At 36.6% G+C, this 23,910-nt stretch overlaps 1 protein-coding gene across 1 annotated transcript in view; it reads right to left on the bottom strand.

Annotated features, from left to right (window-relative positions):
- Positions 1-23,910, bottom strand: part of SMCHD1 (structural maintenance of chromosomes flexible hinge domain containing 1) — a gene marked incomplete at both ends in the record, with an annotated part of 93,715 nt that overhangs the window by 2,943 nt on the left and 66,862 nt on the right. Inside the window, 15 exons of the mRNA XM_082015372.1 lie at positions 1,131-1,302; positions 2,705-2,775; positions 3,552-3,661; positions 4,455-4,645; positions 4,935-5,057; positions 5,691-5,776; positions 7,151-7,270; positions 7,441-7,567; positions 10,970-11,122; positions 12,403-12,534; positions 12,940-13,027; positions 17,465-17,526; positions 17,979-18,094; positions 21,608-21,765; positions 23,293-23,372. Of these exons, the coding sequence (XP_081871498.1) occupies positions 1,131-1,302; positions 2,705-2,775; positions 3,552-3,661; positions 4,455-4,645; positions 4,935-5,057; positions 5,691-5,776; positions 7,151-7,270; positions 7,441-7,567; positions 10,970-11,122; positions 12,403-12,534; positions 12,940-13,027; positions 17,465-17,526; positions 17,979-18,094; positions 21,608-21,765; positions 23,293-23,372 (1,789 nt within the window). The remainder of the gene's footprint in view (positions 1-1,130; positions 1,303-2,704; positions 2,776-3,551; positions 3,662-4,454; positions 4,646-4,934; positions 5,058-5,690; positions 5,777-7,150; positions 7,271-7,440; positions 7,568-10,969; positions 11,123-12,402; positions 12,535-12,939; positions 13,028-17,464; positions 17,527-17,978; positions 18,095-21,607; positions 21,766-23,292; positions 23,373-23,910) is intronic.

Below are 23,910 nucleotides of genomic sequence, written 5' to 3'. Positions count from 1 at the left end.
AGAGCAAGTCACAACTAATGTTAAGGCTGAAATTCAGTTCAAAACAAGTCTTGTGTAATAAGGTGCTGTCCTTTATATGGAATTTCACTATTACTTTCCTTTAAATGTCTAGTAACTATCCAAGTGAAATTAAAACATGCCGTTTTCTTCTACCATGATTGCTCCTGTACTAAATTACAGACAATTCCAATTTAATTCACACTGGGTAGTAATTGAGTTCAACAATTGAAAATGTGCTGATAGACAAACATAAAATGTGCTAAACCCAGCATATTTCAGTCTGTAGCTGAAATGCTTACTATGTTTTTCCTACATGGAATGTACTACTGGTCAGTGTTAAGTAGTTTGCTCACATATAAGACTACTTCAATAGATACATGTGTACTCTTGTTTTCCCCCCACCCCTCTCCACTGCAAATTTCTAGGGATACTGTCATGGAAAAACTTCATGTCCTTCCTTTTGAAAATTAAGTATTTAAGAACAACCTTATTTGTGAATAAGACTTTTCAATGTTTTACAAATCAGTCAGGTCAGCTGTTACATGTCATAACCTGTCATCTTTTAACTTCATTTATGAACTGTCGTGGTTTAGCTTTATTCTGAAGGAAGAATCCAAGTACATCATAAAATGTATGCGATCCCACAGGAAATATAAGTTATCTTCTTGATAGAGAAATAATGTAGATGATGTTGTGCATGACACTGATGAGAACAGGAACTTTCCTACCACTGCTTCATAGAGCTTACTTGCACAGTAAGAAATTCTAAATTGATGTATGGTGTTTATGGAGGAAAAAGACCTGAAACTTCTGCTTTTCAAGGAATTCAATCAGCTCAAGCTTCTCATGCCTGCTTTTTGAATAATTACCATTGTGTATATTCTTTCTTTAATAAGACTAAGAAAAAGCAGGAATATCTCATGATTATTATTTTTTTCTTTAAGGAAATTTAATAGCTATCAACTTTTAAGAAAAGGGAAATTCATAAATAGGACATTGCACAGGTCATACTTCTTAAAATAACTTTATGCTAAATTGAAGTTTTCATTTTTCTGTTACATAAGAGAATAACAGAGAAGCAAGCAATATAATTTTGGAAGGTCTGTGTTTTCATGACTTCATTAACCCACCTATCTGTCCAGAGAAAGTAGAGTAAAGTTTTGGCATGGGTGCTCCAAATACCATTCCTCTGAGTTTGTCCATTGGAGGAGCTTTATTCTGAAGGCCTCCAAATTTTCCATTGCTGCGAATCCTGTCTCCTTCCCTAGTCAGCAAAGTAGGGCAATGTGTAATTTTTACAACCTACATAGGTATAAAAAAGTGATGCTAAATTAGTAACTCCATGGAAAAAGCGAATTATCAACATATACTATGAAGTAACGCCAATAAACATTAGTGTTGACAAGAAAGGTAAGCACTTATTCAATTATTTGATGAAGATTTTTTTTAAATGCACAAGACTTAAATTCCAAGAATTTATTTCTTGTAACATATTCAATAAAACCTCCATATAGTTGATGAAATTTACCTGTGGTGACTGAAACAAATGGAGTGACAAACTAATCAAGTGAAATGACCACATACACAAACTCCTTTTTCTGAATGGACACAGATGGTCAGTCTCCTGACACTGATTAACAACTTAGATCTGACTCTCCTGTCTCTTCTGTTTGACTTTGCAGTAAAAAATATATACCTTTTGCTGCAAGAAGCACATACAGTCTTCACAGCTGAAAAACAGTATCTATTTGTTCACTTGATGGACAGCGAGATGGTTATATCACATCATGAAAATTAAAATATTAATGTCAGTCATCTGTTTTTTACTATGATTATATGTAAACTTCTGAGACGCTCTTTGGAAACATTCAAGACAGTTCTTGTTCCCAGTTACCAGCTAGCGGTAGCCAATAAAAAGGGAATGGAATCACAGAGTAAAAGAGCTGGTAAGGCCCAGAGCACAGAGCGGGAAATCCATGTTGTACTGACTGTGAAAGAATGAAACAGGCAACCAATTTTAGATGCCACCAGAGGTTCCTTGTTAACTTGTTGTTCTCTTAAGAACAACCCTGCAGTACAATTTCTTATACTTCTGGAGAGAAAAAAAACCCCAATAATATCCACCCCCGAGAGCTTAATATTAAATCAGTACTGTTCTTCGTTCTCATGCAGAATCAGTGTTTCAATTCTAGCAGACTCATAAACTGAAACAAAGTGCCCAGTGTCAGGACTTCCTCAGAGACTCTTGCCTGCTAAAACGTTTCCCATTAAACCTAAATAAAATGGGTCAGAAAAAGGTCTAGTTAGTTAGTTTCACATCAAGATTTTAGTGGATCTGAAATTTGATCATGTGCCTCAGACTCCTGTGTTTTATTATACATACAGGTACTAGGAAAGTACTGAAGAATTTGCATTTGCATAACCCTCAACAGCAAAACTAAAAATGTTTATCTTTAAAAGCATGGTCCCATGCTTCATGGCCAGATTCACATAATGGAATTTGTTGAATAGAGGTAATTTTGCCAGTGCCAACAATAAAGATTTCATTCACTGTTAAGTGCATCGAGACTTACAGACACTAAGCATGCTTACAGCTAATGCAGCCTTAAAACTTAGCAATTATTGTAGTAAGTTTGTAATGTATTAAATATGTTGCTATACAATATATTTGTTTTAAAAAATATCAAGAATAATTGAATCATACCTCTTTTCTGTAATGGTTGGCAGCATCCAAGTTATCTATAATGATAGTGTCACCCAAGAGCATTCCAAACACTGAAAAATGCAATTTTTTGAACCATGAAATTTCTCTGCAACAAAATAACTTGAGTTTTGAAAAATCAATTCCGTGGCATCATTATTACAGCTTTTCAGAGAAGTGCAAGGGAAATAGCATGTGCATGATCTTTTTTCAATGAAATTTTATTCTGAGATTCAGGTAAACATGCAATCTTCTGTTTTCATCAAAGAATTAATAAAGAAAAAAAATAGTATGTTTAATTGCCTTATGGCATAATTGACTCTATTTTCCACCAAAGTACTCTCTTGATATCTTACATTTACATTTATGAAAACACACATAATAAAACCCAAGGTTTTAGGAAATTATGTAAACGATAATTTTTTTAAGTCCTCCTTGAATGCTGTTCTTAGTTTCTTAATATTCAATGGGTTATCAAAGAAAAAAATTCCCAGGGTGATGATCCAACTGGTTTTAAGCCCTTTCTTCTGCTAATAAAAGACTGTTCTATTTAAAGTCTAACATGATGTAGCCTTGCATAAGATATATCAAGCAATGTGTTTAAGTTCCCCCAGAAAAGTAATAGCCTATTCTGCTATTGAGGGACACAAAGAAGAATTTATAAAGCCTCCGATAATATCTAACTTTCTGAAAATAAACTGGACTAAAAATTATTTTTTATTAACAACAGAGAGGAATATTTCAACACTGGGAAGCTATAAAGTAAAATGAAAAACATATTAAACTAATTACAGACTCCAACTCTTAATATAAGAAAGAAGTTATGGACAATTTCTTTAACATCATTTACCTGTTTGACACTGCTCTACATTATCTGGAAATGTTAACAGATCTCTGGCAAATACAGGATTTCCAATAGGTCTGAAGCAGATTTTTCCATTTCTTAAGTGAGGTAAAGGCCTAGTTAAAGAAAGGAGAGAATGAGGGAGAAAAAAGTAATTTGTCCTTATTTCATTATTGTTTCTCACACTCTAGTCAGAAATATCAAACTGAATTGAATGCATCTTAACACTTCCACATTAGGTGCTAAATGATGCCAATAGTATCTGCAATTCCAGTTATATTAAAGATGTGTTGGTGAAACACTAATTTGCAATGAGACATATATCCAACAAATTCACAGGACTAGGTTTACGGACAAGTTTTAATACACTATTTTATAAAAACTGAGATTTTGGACCTTATAAATACATCTGCACATCAGATCTTTTCTAAAAGGCATTCTTAGCAGCCATCTTCATAAGCAAATTATCTTCAGGCACAAAATTATTATATTTTCCTTTATCTTCCTGGAAACCAAAACAGCAGAATGAATTTCTATTACTACAGATGACTTTTAGAGAACGTACTCCGGACTTGGATTTTTAAAAAAGTTAGAATTTGATTTGTAGCACTGAAATTATTAAAAAAAAGTTCCTGCTCTAGAAAACATGTAGAAATGAAGACAAAAAAATAGGCAGATTGTGTTCTCTTTAAGAGAAACACCTTATTAAATAAAGAACAACACACAACTAAAGATATAAAGCTAGGATTTCAGCTAACATTTCAATGACATTACTGTTGCTATAATTATGAAGCCAGAAATTTTACACTTCGAATTTTTAATAGGAATCAAGTTTAAAAAAGAAATTAGACAAAAAAAGTTAAGAAAGTATGTAATACAAATGCAGAAGTTTCTTTGTTTTCTCTCTACCTGTTCCAATCAGGAAGTGTCTTCTTGTAAATGGAATCAAGGGGTAACACCTGTTGTCGACCATGAGTTTCATCAAAAATAGAGCGAGCGGCTTCAGTAGTCAGTGTGACTACGCAGTCCATGTCACTTGCCAAATGCCAAGAGATAACTTTTGCTGCTTCATTATCCTCAATTTGTGCTAAGTGTGCAATCTGTACCAGAGAAGTTAGAACAGTCAAAATAGAAGCCAAGACTACCTCCCCTTTCCACAGAATCATGGAATCATTACCGATCACAATCATCCTACAACACGAATCAGACATTTAATTCCCCTGTTGATGGCTCTGTTAGAAGAGATGGTCATCTGATGGGTTGAGAATGCTATCTTCTTTTTAATACTCCTCAAAAATTACTTGCATATTCAGTTGACTAATTTTTCATCAGTACCACTTCCTGGAACCAACAAAAACTCATTTGAAGGCTCTCAGAGAGAAAACTCACCTTGCCTAAAACATCCTGGTTGCCTTTTGGATAGTTTGGGAGCGTACAAGTTCGCCTTGGCTGTTTCATTACTCCTTCTTGATCCAATATCTTTTGTTTTATAAGAGAATCCACATACTGAAGCTGAGAATTAAAATTTAAAGTTAGCAAGCATATATCATTGGGCTGAGCTGCAGAATTAGTTACTTTTACTGTTAATTTCTATGTTTTTCCAAAATGTTAGTAATTTGAAAATTTTCATTAAAAAGTTTATTTAAAATAGAATTGTATCTTTATGGGAAATTAGCAATAGGGTACATTGCCCTGAATCTTTCAAACTTACTTTTACATCAACTTTGGCAGTAAAATATGAAATTCACTAATTCTCAGAAGTGTTTTCCTTTGGTCTACTAATGCCAGAATACATCCAGTGTATATTGATCAGCCTGCAAAAACCCGTTATTAAAACTAGCAGTACCAGTAACACAACTGGTAACCTTAGCAGAAAGGCAAAAACAGGATCAGGATACAAAAAAGATGTTTTTCTGATTACTCTAGCAGTTTAAGAGATAATCACACTAGCAGAACAGTAGAAAAAAATGAATTTTGGCATCGATCTACAGATTTTCCTCATGGATTAAATTTGTAGGGTTTCAGTAACAGGTGCTTGTGTATATACTAGTGTGATTCCACAATGTTATATAATGATACCAATTTCATAGTAAGATTAAATTTATTTTTAAGATGTTATGTAATTTAGTAAGAAAAAAGCCATACTGTGTTTGTCTGTGGTAATTCAATCTGGTGCTTTTTCAGTTCATTCTTCAGGTGAGTTTCTCTTGTTTCAGCTTCTTTAACCTGACCTGAAACCAATAAAATCAACAGAGACTAAGGAAATATTAGAAAGCAACAGAACTTTTCTTACAGAATTTCTTACAACTTTTCAGAATTAAGCCACCCACAGCTGATAGTATCTACTTCTCAATTTCAGCACAGAATATCAGGATTTTCCACAAAGATTTGTCCAGCTTCTAAGCAATTTCAGCAGCTGCCTTTTCCTTCAGCTTCAGGAAGCAATGGGGCTAGTCCTTAGATCAGTCTGAGAATGTATGCTCTTTTTTTCTTTGCATTCTCAATTATCTTCCAAATGGTTCTCCACCAGGCAAAATGGCAAGAGGGAAGGGAAGGGTGGTAGCTGGCACTACCCTCTTTTGTCTCTTACACGGAACACCACCTTCTGGATGCTATTTCCTCAACTTTCACATCTAAACCAATTTTGAAAACAAATCAATAAACAGGTGAGTTGCTTCCCAGTCTCTCTATTCAAATAGATTTGTATTTGGAAATATTATTTAAGCATAATGTACAATCTCGTGCACTAACTTACTCTCTACAGATGTACAAAAATCTGCAAATATGAAGCAAAACTTTTTGCCTTTCACACTGGAATTCAGGAATTTGCATCCATTAAAAAAACAGGCCGTAAGCAAGTAACAGAAACATAGCCCTGTACTAAAATTACAAGAAACAGCAGCATCTTCTAGTTGCAGTGTGCTTTATTTACATTTAGTGATTACTTACAATAATAATTCAAAATGTGTCTATTAAAACAGGATGATACAAACAAAAAAATAATGCAAAGAAAACGTTTCCTTCATCTCTCCCATTCCCATAAACAACTGTCCTCACACTACTCTGCTGTTTAACAGACTTTATAAAGGATTAAATTTACTGAAGAACATAAACAATGGATAGCTACACAATACTTTTGAATAGTGTATATAGGGTCAAATGTAGGGGGCAAAAGTAACATTTTGAAAATGTAAGACTAACTTTTTGAAAAGGATTATCTATACTTCATTCCCTAAAATAGTTTTTAGGTAACTGTCGAATTTCCAGATGGATGAGCAATCACATATCCATTGCAAAGATGGGAGCGCAAGGTGGTCATGGAAAAAAGAATCAGACCACCAACTTCAATGTTTTATTCCTCCTTTTGACAGTTCTGACATAAGACATTCTACCTCAAATCAAGACCCTTTATAGGTAGGTCCATCCAAATAACTAGATGCTTCCCTGATAATGCAAAAACGTAACTCCCTTACGCTCCCCTCTAATTACTGTATCTCATGATTTCAATACTGATTTTTCTCCCCACTTCTATATTCTCAAAATTATTGAGGAGAAAAAAAAGTTTAATTCCCAGGAAATTTATTTATGTATTTGATTGAACTTACATTTCATTTCAGTTACAAGCTGATTAGTAGTATCAAACCAACTTCTGTAAACACCTATGGACTGAGATAATTGGTCTCTCTCCCTTGTAAGTGATGCCATCTGTTGCTGCTTCTTGAAATCTACAGAAATAAATATAAACCTTTTTATAAGAAAATACAGTAACATACTCAGTTGGTTTAAACATCAGCAAAAATCGACTAAGCTATTACACAGTTCTGAAGAAGTGTTATGGATCTAAAAATAGTTGATTCTGAAGAAAAGCAAACATTTTAGAGTAATTGAAACATACCATTGTAAAACATAAATGACAGACGGTATGGTTCCAAAGGCTTTTTCAAAGCTGGCAAATCTGGCTCAAATACAAGAATATATTCAGTGCTATCTCTTCCAGGACTGTTTTCAGCCAGCACTAGATTCTAATAAAACAAAAAAACATGCATAAGTTTATGTTCACACTTGAGGTAATACACAAAATAAAATAAACATTCTTCAAATACTAAATCTTAGAAAGTTACCTAACACATAATGTCTATAAATATTACTACATTTTTAAGTATTGGCTTGGAAATGCCTTTTATATCTAATAGAAAGAAGCAAAATACAAAGATTTAGCAGTAACTATTTTATTATTTAAGAACTAAGTTCATCATTTTACCTGTTTTTAAAGAGCCTTATTATTTTTGGCTATATATTTTATTTAAGAGACTTATGCTCAGAAAAAAATATTATCTGCACTGTGCCATAAGCAAGATTTCCTTGGATGTACTTCATTCAGCATGTGAACAAATGCAAAAGAAACATTAAAAAGAAAGACCCAATGCAGAAACACAGAGAAAGAAAAACAAACTATTCCCAGTGCTGAGTTAAAGTTACTGCTGTTACCATGGAAGTAGACAGCAGGTCCCAAATGAATGCAAAGTATATATCCAAACGCTAACATAAACATCCCATTTCTTATCAATTCCTTATTGAAAAGGCAAACTAAATCCTTCACCTTTCCTTACAAACACAGGAAATATTATGAAACCATAAAGAATGGTAAACAAATAAAATTAGTATAGGTAATATCTAAATGCGCTGTTACTTTGGGAAAGGTATCATGCATAAAATGAATAATGCTTATAATAAAACTCATACTGTTTCCACCTTTAACATGTAGAAATTGCTACTCAAGTGGCCAAATCAAGAGAGAGGTGGTTGCAGCCTAAAAGAAGAGATAGATATATAACCTTCAAAGATAGTCTTCATGGCTTTCAAAAATATTGCAGCTACATATTTAATCAGAAGTCTGTAGTGGAAATACCTTTTCCTTAGAAAATTTACACTAATAAAAATCTAAACATTTTCCTTCATAAAACAAGTTTAGTATTCCTGAACCTCAGTGTAAGGGTAAACATGTCAGGTTATCAGCTTCATTACATTGATGCTAATTGCACATGATTATAAACAAGGTGGAAAAATTTCAAGATATTTGAAAAAACGCTAGTGTCGTCGTCCCTGTTACTAGTCATGTGAAAAGTACATTGCATCACAACCAACAAATCCTTTCCACATGAGTTATATGAGTTGTCTGAAGTCAGAGAACTCAGTATAAACTAGACAATTGAAAACTGCCCAAAGAGGGCAAGAGATATGGGATTCACTGAAATGGAATTATTCCTGACAGAAGACTTAGGAACACAAGTTACTGTCAAAAGCAGTAGGATCTCATCAGATTGTAGTAATGAGAAAGCAGTAGAATGCAAACCCCAATCTCTCCAACAAACCAGGAATATATAAGTAAAAATAAAAAGCATCTGCTTACAAAAAAAAAAAAATTCCAAAACAAGCCAAACAAAAAACCCCCAACAACCAACAAACAACCAAACATGCCCCTCCCCGCCCCCCGCCTCTATAGGTTGTTAGCTTAGTCACTGAAGTATTAAGGTCAGAGTGACTCAACAGCAAGTTACTAGTACATGGAGATAAAAAAAAAAAATGTTATTTCTACATCGCTGAGAAGTCTGAGAAATTATCCAGTAATATGATCTGAACTGCCTGAGTCCACTCTATGGGGTTATTATTCCCCTCAACAGTATGAAGTTTTAAACACCGCTTGAAATTTCAACCATAGTTGTAAATGCAAGATTTGTGGAGAAATGTGCTATTTTATTAGACCAATGCTTATAGCTGACCTTTTACCTATACTTTTGCACTTTTTCCCACTCCACCTGCCCGAGCAAAATGTGTTCACAAACCAATTGATTTACTACTCCTGAAACATGATTGGGGAACAAGAGAAACTCAGAGTACACCATAAATCAATTTGTATTTTAATTTTATCTGATACCTCTATTCAGTCCATGCATTTTATTTTTCCAGCTTGTTTTTCGTACATATTTTGTCACTTTTCCTTATGGATCAGAGTAGACCAGAGTTTGACAGATTGTCCGGTGAAAAGTGTTTACCCATGTTAACTGGATGTTTCTGTCCTTGACAACAGAGAATTACTGATGCTGTGTCATTAAGTTTCATCTATATACATGCTGATGTACTGAATAAAATATATTATGAACATGTAGCATCTGTAGATTTTAGTGATTCTACTGGGCTTTTATTGTGGTGATTTCCAAGATGTACTGGGAGATGTTGTACTTGTTGCTAAGGCAGTGTCTGCCTCCACCTGGCACACACTGATGCTCGTCCAATAAATGAGTTAGAAAAGGTGGCTGAGAAAATGTCTTTAAAAAGTTGAACCCTCCTTCAGTACACCTGCTAATTGTTTCAAGATTTCCATATATTTCACGCTAGTCAAACACATGACAACCTGAGGAACCAAATTCTTATATCATCCTTCAGCAACTTAAAAAAAAAATCTTCGTGCGCCTATTTCGCCATGTGAATAGTCCTATTGACTGAAGTTCTCTGTGGGCTTTTAAATGAGATATTGTGACTATGCCACTCAGAACAAATGTGTGGCGCTGCACTCAGATTTTTTTTTTTTTTTTTTTAATGTGTGTTGAACAGTTTTTGATTTTGTGTATGCGCACGTTTTAACTTGTGTCTTTTACATTATACTTTGTAACAACTGTTACAGATGGGACTTACGTTTTAAAAATTCAATCTGTATTTGTTGAAGAAAAAGGGACTGTGATGATGTGACTACAATATGCAGTACTTTCAGAGGTCTGCATGATGCCACAGTCAGAGATTCAAACTGAAATAAGGCAAGCATTTTTAACAGTCAAGGGCAGTATTAACTGAAATAAAGCATAAAGAGAAGTGGCAGTTTTATCCTTAATTCTTCAAATGAGGATAGAATGCCTTTCTGCAAAGTATATATAAGCCCAGTTAGCTTGCAAAATGTAAAGAGAACCTGGAAAATTTTGTTAAGATATATATGAAAAGGTCAGACTAAATTATCTTAAGACATTGCAGACACATAGTATTATAAATAAAATGTAAAATACCGCTAATATTAATGGTTTAACTAGAAACTGGTAAAGTGTCATTTACATGTGAAATTCAAAGGAGGAAAACTTATCCTGGATCCCCCTGTAAGACCCAGTCCCTAACTGAGTTTTTGAACGTACTTGTAAACTTCCCTCGCTTGGCAAGGATAACCAGTTTAAAGAACATCTGTCTTTCAGGTTTTCTGAAAATCAGCAACCAACCAGAGAATAAATAATTTATCTGCTTATCAGTAAGAGAAGGCTACAATATATACTAACCCTCCACAAACCATGATGAGGTGTAAGATGAACCTTGAAACTGTAGGAAAATAGGCCTCATTAGATCCACTGCTCATGGAGCTAACTGTGTATTTCAGTCACACTTACAATTTGAGCTGATCCTCTGTCAAATGGAAACTCAATTGTACTGACTTTCCCCTGAAACTGCGGGATCTCTATATCATCATCTTCATTGAGGCTCTTAATTTTTGCTATTATTCTGCCAACTAGATCAATTCCAGTGTGGTTGTTGTATTCATCCTGTAAGTAAAAAAGACAAAAAAGTTAGTTTGGGTCATGAACTAAGTAATCCATTTATACACTCCATTGTGTTTACATAGCAAGGTGCTGGGAGTGGGGGGTTGGTAGGGTGCTCTCTGTGAGGAGAGGCTGGGGCTGCCCTGTGCTGGACACAGCTGATGCCAGCTGACTCCAACCAACTCACCGCAGGGCACAGCTAAGCCCCTCAGCCTCAGTGGTGGTTCCTCTGGGAAAATATACTCCAGAAAGGGCAAAAATTCACAGAAGAGGAGAGGGGAAGAAAAAAAAAAAAAAAAGAGCAACAGCAGAGGGAACAGCAACATAAGAGAAGAAAGAGGTGGGGAGGAGCTCCAGGTGCCAGAGCAGAGATTCCCCTGCAGCCTGTGGGGAGGCCACGGTGGAGCAGGTACTTCCCTGCAGCCCATGAAGGACCACAGTGGAGCAGATATCCACATGGCAGCCCATGGAGGACCCCATGCTGCAGCAAGTGTGTACTTCCTGAAGAAGTACAGCCTGCGGAGAGGGCTCATGCTGGAGCTGTTCATGAAGGACTGAAGCCCATGGAGGGACCCACACTAGAGCAGGGAAACTGTGAGGAGGAAGGGGTGGCAGAGAGGAGCTGTTATGGACTGACTGTGACCCCCCATTCCCCATCCCTCTGTGCTGTTCAGGGAAGGGTTTCTAGGGATGGGGCATCTACCACCTCTCTGGGCAGAGGACTCTGAAGCAAAGCTGAGCCTGGGAAAGGGTGGAACGGAAGGTGTTGCTTTACATTTTTTGTCTTTGTTTCCCACTACTCAAATCTATTTTAATTGGCGATAAATTAAATTAATTTTCCACAAGTTGAGTCTGTTTTGCCCATGGTGGTAATTGGTAAGTGATCTCCATGTATCCCTGTGAACGTTCAAAGTTCAAGAAACCTTATTTTTAATAATACAAGATTTTTAAGAGAAACTACCTCCTGAAAGAAAAATCACGGAGAGAAACATCTGCTCTATGTATAAGTGTTTTCCCACTAGAATCTATTCTTGAAACATTTTTTTCCTGTGACAACAAGAAATGTGTTTCAATTGAGATGCCTGACAGCAAGGATTGCATGTTTTAGCTTTGGTCATGTGTATGTAAATAAAACAAGATGCACCTGGAAATCACTGATTTACATATTTTTTGTGAAGTTAATCTGCAAAGAGAGAGCAGCAATGCCTTACAGCAAAATTACACAATATTTTAGCAGTCTTATATATTTCCCTCATTATGATATTGTATTAAAGTATAGTTACCATTACGTGGAGGTATAAATCCTTGACCAGTGTACGGCTAGTAAGAGTTCGAACATTGGAAACTGCTGGAGTAGCTGGTAAAGAATCAGGTAACAAGCGTACAGGGTCATTAGGTACAACTTCAACTATAATCTAGCGGAAAAAGAGGAAGAATAAAATAAAACAAAACAAAATAAAGACTGATATAATTCATTGCAATTCACCTGCACATCATGCTCAAAACATACTGAAACAAATGCATGTGGAATTTACTGACAATCTTTAAAATAAATTAGCATGGCCATAAAACAGTTCTATTAGGTTGCAAATTATGCAGCTCTATTATTCCACAAAAATTCTGTTTAGTTCTAAAAGCCAATGAAAACGTATTTTGATAATCAACAGTTTGAAATCAGTAACTACAAACAAAAAAAATTTTTTTTTCAAAGCTTGCATGTTAAACTATTTTCATTCTGAATCGACAAAGTAATAATATTTCTCCCAGATAATTCTGTATTACATGTTCTTGGCTACATGAAATTAATTATAGATTCAAACCTGGTCACTGCTGAGCGTATTTGTCTTATCCATTGCAAAGGTAAACTGGATACCATAAATGCCCACTCTCTCTGGAACCACTTTATCCCTAAATAATTCAAAAACAAAACGCAAGCACAAGTGAGTCAATATTGAAGTGACAAGCATGTAAGTACACAACTGAAATTCTGAGTAGTCCTCCAAATCAGTTAGAGAGACCTGTTAAGGCATGACATATTTTAGTACTCCTCCATAAAGCTGTTCCTTCAGCAAGAACACCATGGAAGTTTCTCAAGAACTAAACTAAGGCTTTTGGAAGGTTGGATGAGGAAAGTCTCCTCCAAGAGTTTGTCTCTGCTAGCTGACAGGAAGCTTGTCATGGACCCGTTATTCCGAAATCTGCAAGTGCAGATGGAGACTGGTGATGAGTGGTGTCCCTCAGTGGTCCATACTGGGACCAGTACTCTTTAATGATATTGACAGTGGGATCAAGTGCACCCTCAGCAAGTTTGCAGATGACACCAAGCTGAGCGGTGTGGCTGACACGCCTGAGGGACGGGATGCCGTTCAGAGGGACCTGGACAAGCTGGAGGAATGGGCCCATGTGAACGTCATGAGGTTCAACAAGGCCAAGTGCAGGGTCCTGCACCTGGGTCAGGGCAACCCCCAGTACCAGTACAGGCTGGGGGATGAAAGGATTGAGAGCAGCCCTGCTGAGAAGGACTTGAGGGTACTGGTGGATGAAAAGCTGGACATGAGCCAGCAACATGCGCTCGCAGCCCAGAAGGCCAACCACATCTTGGACTGCATCAAAAGCAGCATGGCCAGCAGGTCGAGGGAGGGGATTCTGTCCCTCTACTCTGCTCTGGTGAGACCCTACCTGGAGCCTTGCATCCAGCTCTGGAGCCCTCAGCACAGGAAAGACATGGACCTGTTGGAGAGGGTCCAGAGGAGGGCCACAAAAATGATGAGAGGGATGGAGCACCTCTCCTATGAGGACAGGCCAAGAGAGTTGGGGTTGCCCAGCCTGGAGGAGGAGAAGGCTCTGGGGAGACCTTATTGCAACCTTCCAGTACTTAAAGGGGGCCTATAAGAAAGATGGGGACAGACTTCTTTAGCAGGACCTGTTGCAACAGAACAAAGGGTAATGGTTTTACACTAAAAGAGGGCAGATTTCGACTTGATATAAGGAAGAATTTTTCCACAATGAGGGTGGTGAGACACTGGTACAGGTTGCCCCGAGAGGTGGTAGATGCCCCATCGGTGGTAGATGCCCCATCCCTGGAAACATTTAAGGCCAGGTTGGACAGGGCTCTGAGAAACCTGATGTAGTTGAGATGTCCCTGCTCGTTGCAGGGGGTTGGACTAGATGACCTTTAAAAGTCCCTCCCAACCCAAACTATTACATGATTCTATGATTCTGTGAAGTCTACCTCATCTCACTTTCCATTCAACGACTTTTCATAAAGCTACTGAAACAGAGCATAGAGATATTTAGATCTGCAACAACAACAAATGCTCTCCAAATTTAATCATTTGGCTTGAATTTACAGAAAATCTGAGTAGTTAATGCCTTCTCTTACTCATAAAGTGTACAAAATTAGGTAACTTGGACCAGTGGCCAAGCTTGGCTATAGTGAGTCAGAAAAGAGTTTTCATTCTACCTTACAGTGTTCCAGAGTGCACACTCCTGGCAAAGAACCCCTAACATCAAAGTATGACAGGAAAACAGACGCCTGCACATCTGCTGCTACAAACAGAACTTCACCTAGCAAGAAATGCCACACAGCATCCAGAAGACTGCTGCAGTGTTTAGCAAGGGACAACAGTGACTTATGAATGCTTAGAAACTTCCGAGGAGATGCAAGTCTTTAACCAAGACTCAGACATTCCCCCGAGAGGATGACTTGTGGCAATCGTGAATTGTTTAATGAGATTTTTGTTTTCAACATACACCATTTTATCTGTTTTGTCAATAACATTAAGCAATTTCTTTCCTCTTATTTTGTTTGGGAAGGAGTAAGATGTAAGATTCCCTGGAATGCTTAATTTGCAAAAAAAAAAAAAATCCTCAAGCTTTACCTACTTCTAGAATGGGCCATGACATTTCCTTTTTGTATTTCATCTGGAGTAGGAACAATTCTACCTTCTTTTCTGCATTTTATCTAGGTTAAGATGTAAAGTAGCATCTGCTTTTCAGGATGAATTAAAAAACTCAGTTGTAAATAATCTGCTAAGGATCTCATGGCTGAACGCCATTTAACCAGACATATGCTTTAGAGGAAGAAGAAATTGCACAATTGTTATGAAAGTCGTAAGACTGCATGATAGCATCCATGTAACTGATTTGCGTTAAATAGATGAAAACCATCTGTGACTGTGCCGAGGACAGGAAAACTTTAGAGAAACCAGGTGGTAGACAATGATATCACAGACACCGGTAGCAATGAGTAATATGTACTTTCCTACAAGGGCTGCAAATGGGTAGTCTCTACCTACTGTCTGTTCTTTCAGATTTTTCAATAAGGTAGGGAGTTTTAATTTTGGACATTTATGGACAACTAGTAAACTACAGGTACTAATGTTGAGATTTTCATAATTCCATATTCAACTCTACATAGGTTAGTTTGTATCATACTGACCACCATAGTACTTTTCACAGGAGAACACTTATTAGCATGACTGCACATTGGCACATTCATTCCAGTTTTCTTTTTCTGGAGGTACAAATACATGATGCAGAGTGCCTTGTTTTGATAATATTTTAGGGAGTTCTTATGTTTTAACAACACCTATAATTAAGAATTTCTCAGAAAGACCAAGGTCGCAGAAATTCACCTCATACTTGGTGCAAGTCTGCAGTGATCTCTGGTTTCTGGAGAAGTTAACTGCATAACCTTGGACTAGCCACACAGAAAATTCTGCTCTGTTAAAAGCAAAACTGCACCCTTATTTGGGAGTCTTGTTGTGCTACAGCTGCCAAACTCAACCTTAGAAGGCTTTAGAACCTTGAGTGCCTTCAAGGTAAAGACAGATCCTGGTAATTATATAAAAAGCTACACTTAATTAGCTTTTTGAATTAGCTGTAATGTCTTAAATGAAAAAGCCTACATTGCGTTGTTGTACACCATCTGAGAAACTAAAAAGACTGAGTAAACAATGGTCTTATCAGCTGCCTTCCCAGATGGGATAGTTTCTTGACTGGATATGACAGAGGGAATTGCAGATGGAGGTACATTTGCATTGTATATCAAGTTGGGTCAGAACCCCAGCCTTGCTCCTCAGGAAAAAAAATGCATTGAAGACTTAATACTACATCAAGGACTTGAAAACACATAGGTTCCCAAGGATTACCAGTTGGATGCCTGGCTTCCTGAAACCTATTATGGACCTTGAAAGGGAGGAGAGCCACAGCTGAGAGGCAAGTTAGGAAACTTCCTATCACCTCTTAAAGTGCTGCCACCCAGATGCTCCTGGAATCTTGACATAGCTGAGCTGCAAGCAGCCTTCTGTTCCTCTGATGCAGGAACCAGGATCAGCTGTGCAATAGTGGTATCTGCTGCATTAAGGTGATCCTCAAGTCTGCTTTCTAAAAGCAGAAGGAAAGTCTGTTCCTAGGAGGCAAGAGCTTGAATGAATAGCCAGTACCACAACTATTTAACTGATCCCATAGCATGCCTGCAGAAAGAATGTGGCAGTCAGGCACTAGCTTATGATGAACTCTATTTCTGCTGCCTGTCATTTAAGATACCATGTCTGAATAAGTAACTCAAAGAAAGACCACTAAACTGACAGGGCCAAGGTCATGGTTCAGGATTAATACACAGCTATAGAAGGTATTAAATCAGAGTTAACTCCACTTTGTCCAGCTTGCAATTCTACAGCAGTTGAACATAACATTGAAAAGAATTAAGGAATGTTACTAGCCAAGTGACACGCAGATGTTGTAGAATCATAGAATCATAGAATCTCTGGGTTGGAAGGGACCTTTAAAGGTCATCTAGTCCAACCCCTCTGCAAGAATCAGGGACATCTTCAACTAGATCAGGTTGCTCAGAGCCCCGTCCAACCTGACCTTGAATGTTGCCAGGGATGGAGCATCTTCCACCTCTCTGGGCAACCTGTGCCAGTGTTTCACCACCCTCATTGTGAAAAATTTCTTCCTTCTATCTAGTCTAAATCTCCCCTCTTTTAGTTTAAAACCATTCCCCCTTGTCCTATCACAACAGGTCCTGCTAAAAAATCTGTCCCCATCTTTCTTATAAGCCCCCTTAATTGCTAGCATTTCTCATCATGTATTCTAATATATTATCTTAGACTCCTTTCTTCTACTCTCAGATTAAACAAATGTGAAATATATCTAGGGAAGAATTCAATCTCATGTTCATTGCATCTTGCTAATATCTTTTACCATTTCATAGCACTGTATCATACTCATTCTGTAACAGATTGTTATTATCAAAACCTAAAGCTCTAGTTTCTATTTCAAACTACTGATGCAACTTACTGTATAAAATACATAATTATAAAATAAATGCTGCTATACCTGAAGTAAAAGAAGCCATCTTCCTTATCATCCTTCACTTTACTACAGCTAAATGTTGTAACCTGAAAAGAAAGATGCAAAAACTTTAATGCAATATACTGAAAGTTAAAGTACCTTATTTGTAATATGCTATCAAGTCTTAATAGTACTGATAGCATACAGAAATTCAATGAGGTCACCTATAATTTAGATGCTAGCTTCATATTCTTAATACTCTGAATCTTTTCTTTGCAAAATTCAGACTGACAACTTTTAACAGTCTCCCTGCTATTAGTTAGCTTCTGCAGAGCAGTAGCATTTTTCTCCTTACTGTAGCCTTGATATCTGAACAGTCTGACAACTTGTAATAGGACAGATATTGATAAACAAGTATGATTCATATGTAACACTTGTTATTTAAAACCTAGAACAGTATATTGATCCAAGTTAAATGAAGGAAAGTTTCTACTGCAAATATGTTTGTCCTATGCTGGCATTTTGATATAAATTTTGAAAACACATTCTGATGACTTACATCAACTGGTATCCTAGTTCCGCTGCACTGTGCTTCCCACATTTTCATAGAAATCCGTGCTGGATTAATATTTTTAATAATGTTGTCATCTTCAGAAAGAACACTAACCATAAAATCTGTAGAATGAAAGACAACATTTTTTCAAGATTATTTTTATTCATAATTAAGAAGATCTAATTCCATGAATTCCTGTGTTTCCCTCATGCCTAGAGGAAAAACACATAAAATCTACATTCCAAACAGAACCCAAACAACAAAAAAAATTAAAACCAGATATGGAAAACCTTCTCTTCCTAGCCCTGCAATTACACTTGGTAACAATTCTTAGAAAAAAACCCCCAACTACTTTATCCAACAATTGCTTAAAAAAACCCCTCAAATTTCAAGTCTACCTTTCCCAGATTATCATTCTTACCAAAACAGCAAGCCAGGCTTCTTCTTGCTCTCAGGAAAGAACAATCACTAGTTAGTTAAGTAGCCGATTCCTTCCTTCAAGGACAGGAATTCCAGATATCCCTCTTCCTTCACAAGTGCTTTAGCCATTGAACTACTGGATAGAAAGGTGCAGTAGTTGGAAAGAGACTGTACCAACACCACTACCATTTTCCCCATCTATTAGCCACATTAATATAAAGGAGGACTCAGGCTGTGAATCTGAAGCTGAGTTTGGCTACTTCTTACAAACTAATAGCACATACTTAAATCTGTTAGGTAGGATATAGGGATATGTTTCACTCCTCCGTTTGCTGTTGGCTGGTCCTGCAGTCAAAATACTTCCCATTTTATATCCCAATCTGAAAAAATTTGCATTTCCTATATATTCCATAGAAAGTTTAGTGGTCTGAAGGAAATGGAATCCAAACTAGAATAAAGCTACCCTTCTACTTGAAAATGTGAACTAAGCGCTATGACACTATGGTTACAAGTGGATTTCAAGCATGTAACTGAAGTTGCACTGCTCACATTGAACTGAATTTTGCAGTTTAAGGAAGGACTGTGCTTTAACGTGTACGAAAACCTCAGGCATGACTTCCTCCAAGATCACAGTGCCTGCCCTCAGGTGTACCCGAGTTCACCAGTAAATCCAATCATTAGCGTGTTAATTAAATGTGAAGCTGTTAATAAGGAATTCATTATCTATATTATGTTATCTCCTGAAGCTGTTTAATTCTCTTCCTCTCTCAAAACCTGATTTATACTACACACTACATTTGAAAAAGATCTGTTTGGCATGGGGGTTGGAACTAGGTGATCTTTAAAGGTCCCTTCCGACCCAAACTACCATGTGATTCTATGCTTCTATAGTATGCTTCCTCTAGGCAAAACTAAAACACCTTGTGAGTTTAGTCAAGTTCTTAACACTGTGTGGAGTATTTTAAAGAACAAAAACCTCCTTCCATAAAAATGTTGGTTTATCAAGTTATAGCAGTATAGTTATTATTTTTGAATATGAACCTTCTTTGGTGAAGAAACAAGCCCCCACACCATAAGCCTCATATTTGTGGGAGGGTGGTTGAACACTGGCATAGGTTGCCCAAAGAGGTGGTAGATGCCCCAACCCTGGAAACATTCAAGGTCAGGTTGGACAGGGCTCTGAGCAACCTACTCTAGTTGAAGATGTCCCTGGTCATTGCAGGGAGTTTGGACTAGATGATCTTTAAAGGTCCCTTCCAACCAAAAAAGTGTTCTTATGATTCTATTCTGCTTCTCAAATCCTAGTACTATAATTTGAATAGAAGTTGCATCTATTTCAGACAGGCTTGAGATACAAATGGATTTCTATGAAGACCTTCTGATGTTTTGTCACCTTTAAGAGATGTAAATACTTCTAAATTCCGAGATGATAAACAGAGGAGTATAGCGAATAGGTGGGGAAAATTCAGATGCTTGTGCTGAAATCACATCGTGAAACAACAACAGTGAAAACACTCCTTAGATAGACAATTTTTTTTTGTTTTAAGTCCACCTAAAGGCAAAGGGAAGACTGAAGTATAGGAAGGACAGTGTCCTCTAACAGCTTACTTTAAGAGCCTTTGGTTAAGGAACTTGCCCAAAGCGCTCTAAGAAATCAAGTACTCTATATCAGCAGGATCACTCGCATTCACAGTTGTCAACTCCTTCAAACACATTTGCAAGGCACCACCTTCCTGTCCAAAAGTCACATAGTTCCCAACCTGCCCCTGTTTCTACATTTATCCATGTACTGACTTAATTATATTCTTTATATTCCCGCTCAGTATTGAAACCGTATCTTCTGATCAAAAGTTTCCCTGACCGCTCCTGAAGCTTTTTGAAAACTGCATCTGATTTGTCACCTTAATTTATTCCTTTCAAATAAAAGTAAAATTAAATAAGATTAGCATATTAGAGTTAATAACCTAGTAATTTCATGCCTAAATTAATTTGTAATTCTTAAGTGAATACCATTCTGTATTGTTAGTATTTACTTCATCAAACAGGTCTAAAAATCATTTACTGAAGATTCAAATGTGCTTTTTTTTTTAAAACCAAGGATAGGATCAAATAGGGTAAAAAAAAATTACTTTGGAAAGTACCTTACTCTCTCCTTCACAGGTACCACTGACAAAATACAGCAGGCTTCCCAAGTCTCAAATGTTTTTTGGTTTTTAATTTCAATAAATTGTTACTGAAGTCTTTTTTTTTCTTCCTTAGTATGATATCATATTTAAAGTAACAGAATCAACTTGCCTTTTATTTAACTTATTTAGACAGGACTTCAGCTTCCTGAATACTATTTTTGTATCATGATTTCCTAGTACAAAATGTATTACTGCAAATTAAAAAGGAAAATTTTCTGGAGGAAGGGCTAGTAAATTTGTATGCTTCACTGGCAAATTCAAGAACTGTATCTTCCATGGTTATTGTAAGGAAGATTTATTTCCTGAATTAATGGAATTAAGTTAGTATACGTCTCTTATTCATGTCAAAGTTTCCTTATAGGAAAAAGCAGAGGTTTCGAATTCTGTTTTGCTTTTAGCAAAAGATATTTCCTCATGGTCATAACCTGCTCCACTTTATCTGTTTTCCTTATTGTGAATACTACTGGGATACAGAACGTTTTTTTTTTTCTTTTATAACTCAGCAGCCTTAGTTAGAAAGCAAAGATCATCCTTTTGTGAGAGAATACAGCAAGAGGGAAGAATATTTTGTACTGTCTCTGATATACTTCTGATCACTTTTTGGTTCCTCTTGGCTCACAGTTGGCCTATAATTTCATACCTACCTCCTTTGTTACTATTCCACAGAAAATGAGATGAGGGAAAACATGCATGAACTAGCTCAGATCATCTTTTGGGAAGACCAAAAATTGAAATACGGTATTTCACTAATGACAGAGAAGAAATTCTGTAGCTTTACCATTTATAGTCAGATAAAGCAAATAATTTGGAACAAATGAATAAGAGGTCTTTTGAAATGCTTTCCAAAGATGATGTACATATCTTTTTTCTCCAAGTGTTACAGAGGCATCTCAGATATGGTTGTTACAAAGAACTGAGGCAAAACAGACAAAAGTAAGAAAATACACTAGGAGAATCATCAAAATAGTTTTTCATAGGTTTACAGAGATCTTGAGTGATTGGTTTCCACCAAAGAATCCATATACTTACCAGGGAAGGTACCTCCTGCTGGAAATGAAGCATTTTTGTCATATTTAACATTCAAGCGGACAGGTTTCTCAGGATCTGGCAGGACATTCAATGTGATTATAGGACAATCTAATGTGGTCTTGTTGTATGAGGCTTTAAGCTGTAAAGTGTGCTCTCCCCTGAAATATACAGAAATCATAAAAACCGTTATATCTCTTCTGAAAAGACAATTTTCAACAGACTTCAAGTCTGAATCATGTACATGAAAGCATGATAAAAAACCCCTGTAAGTTACCAGTAGTAAAGGGAAGAAAAAACCCGTGTTAATGCAAAGTTAGACAAATAAAATCATAAGTTTAAGATAAAGATATTAGCTTATTAAATTTAATTTTGCTTTAATATTCATTAGCTTGATCATGTTTCACTACCCATCTGTAAAGACACTAGCAACTACAGCTTTATTTTAAGTTGCAGAAGACAGTAAAGTGGGAAGCAAGCACAGCTAATTAAAATGCTGTCTGAGGAGCATTCTGCTTTGACAGTTTCCAAAGAGTCAATCTGTGTACAACTAGCATCTAGCAAAGTGCATTGCAAGTACATAATGACTTCATTGCTATAGAGCAACTCATCTTTTTTTACAGTATTAAAAAATTGAAATGTAGGTTTTTAAACAGAACTGGGAATACAATATTTAACTGCATAGAGGGCTGTACTCCCCAGCCAGTTTTGATTATGCTATAAAACATAGGACGTTACCGCTGAGCACGCCTGTTTCTAACCTCCAGTAATAAATTGATAACTAATATTGATCATCCTTCTTCCAAGATGCAGGCATTATAAATACACTGAGCACCATCAATAGCATTTATAATAGATTTTCTTCCAAATGCAAAATAGTATTATGGGTCAAATCCTGCAGATATGAATACAAAAATATTAACTGCTATGAAATACTTCAGAAGTTTAAGAACAACTACTTTCTTCTTGCTTCTAAGCTACCTAAAGCCAACCTAGTCTTGCAAGAAAAGCTCAGGGATACAGGGAGTGGGTAGCAGGACTGTGAACATGAGGAAGATATAGAAATAATGAATTTGAAAAGTCAGATAGGACATATGAGGGTAAGGGGAGCCAGGGTGACTGTCATGAAGAAGCAGGAGCCACAGGACACACATCTGCAGGGAATGAGATTTCATTAGTTCTATTGCAAATAAGAAAAAATAATTATATATACTTAAAATTCTTTTGGACACTTCACCTAATCCTTTAAAACAATGGCTTGCACCCAGAGGAAGTGGGGTTTCAACACTCCTAAAATGTGTTCCTGCTTTGAAAGCATAGTGTCTGGATCAGGTCACCCAAAGGCTGTACATTTCAAACATTTTATGTGGTTTATGACACCACCTACACTAGGTGCAGGTTGACAATTACAAGCTGTGTTTTACCATGACCAGAAAAAACAGGATTCAGAAAATTAGAGCAGCAGCTTCTCAGAAGACCAAAAGAAGCAGCTATTGAACTTTATTTAGTTAAGCACTTAATTTCTTAAAGCTCACTATCTGGTCTTCCACCAGCATATAAATAATAAATGTTTGACCTTAGCTCTAGATTAATTCTTGGTAGGTACTTTATGAAATGCGCAGCTTAAATACATCTAGCAAGCGACATTTCAGAATTCAATTTTTTTCCATATAGTTTTCACTACTTACCTAGGTGCATGAATACTAATAACTCCCAGGTTAGCCCTACCATTTTCATCTGTTTTATGTTGCTGGTTTGAAGGAACAATCTGTCAAAAAAAATATTTTTTATTCTTTCAGTGACATAGAAGGAGTATCAAGTCTTAGAATAAAACGTATATCTCATTTGCCTGCATACTGTCTTTCCATTTGAGGAATAGTTTCGTCGTATTTTTGCACTCTAAATTAGGGAAAGACACACTGTTATGAATACAATATTAAGAGGTTTCAGAATTTCCTCTGCCAGTTTCTAAAGATAATCACTTTATCTGAATTAGGTTATTTTTGTTCATTAATATGTTCAAATATTTTCACAGAATCACACAGAACCACTAGGTTGGAAAGGACCTTCAAGATCATCAAGTCCAACCATTAGTCCAGCGCCACCATGTCCCCTAAACCATGTCCTGAAGCGCCACATCCACACGTTTTTTGAACACTTCCAGGGATGGCGACTCCACCACCTCCCTGGGCAGCCTGTTCCAATGCCTGACCACCCTCTCAGTGAAGAAGTTTTTCCTAATATCCAATCTAAACCTCCCCTGGCGCAACTTGAGGCCATTTCCTCTTGTCCTATCACTAGTTACT

Source organism: Phaethon aethereus (genome assembly GCF_964289735.1).
Source record: "Phaethon aethereus genome assembly, chromosome: 2".
NCBI lineage: Eukaryota > Metazoa > Chordata > Aves > Phaethontiformes > Phaethontidae > Phaethon > Phaethon aethereus.
Note: the sequence above shows the minus strand (reverse complement) of the source record. Positions and strands in the feature narration are given on the sequence as shown.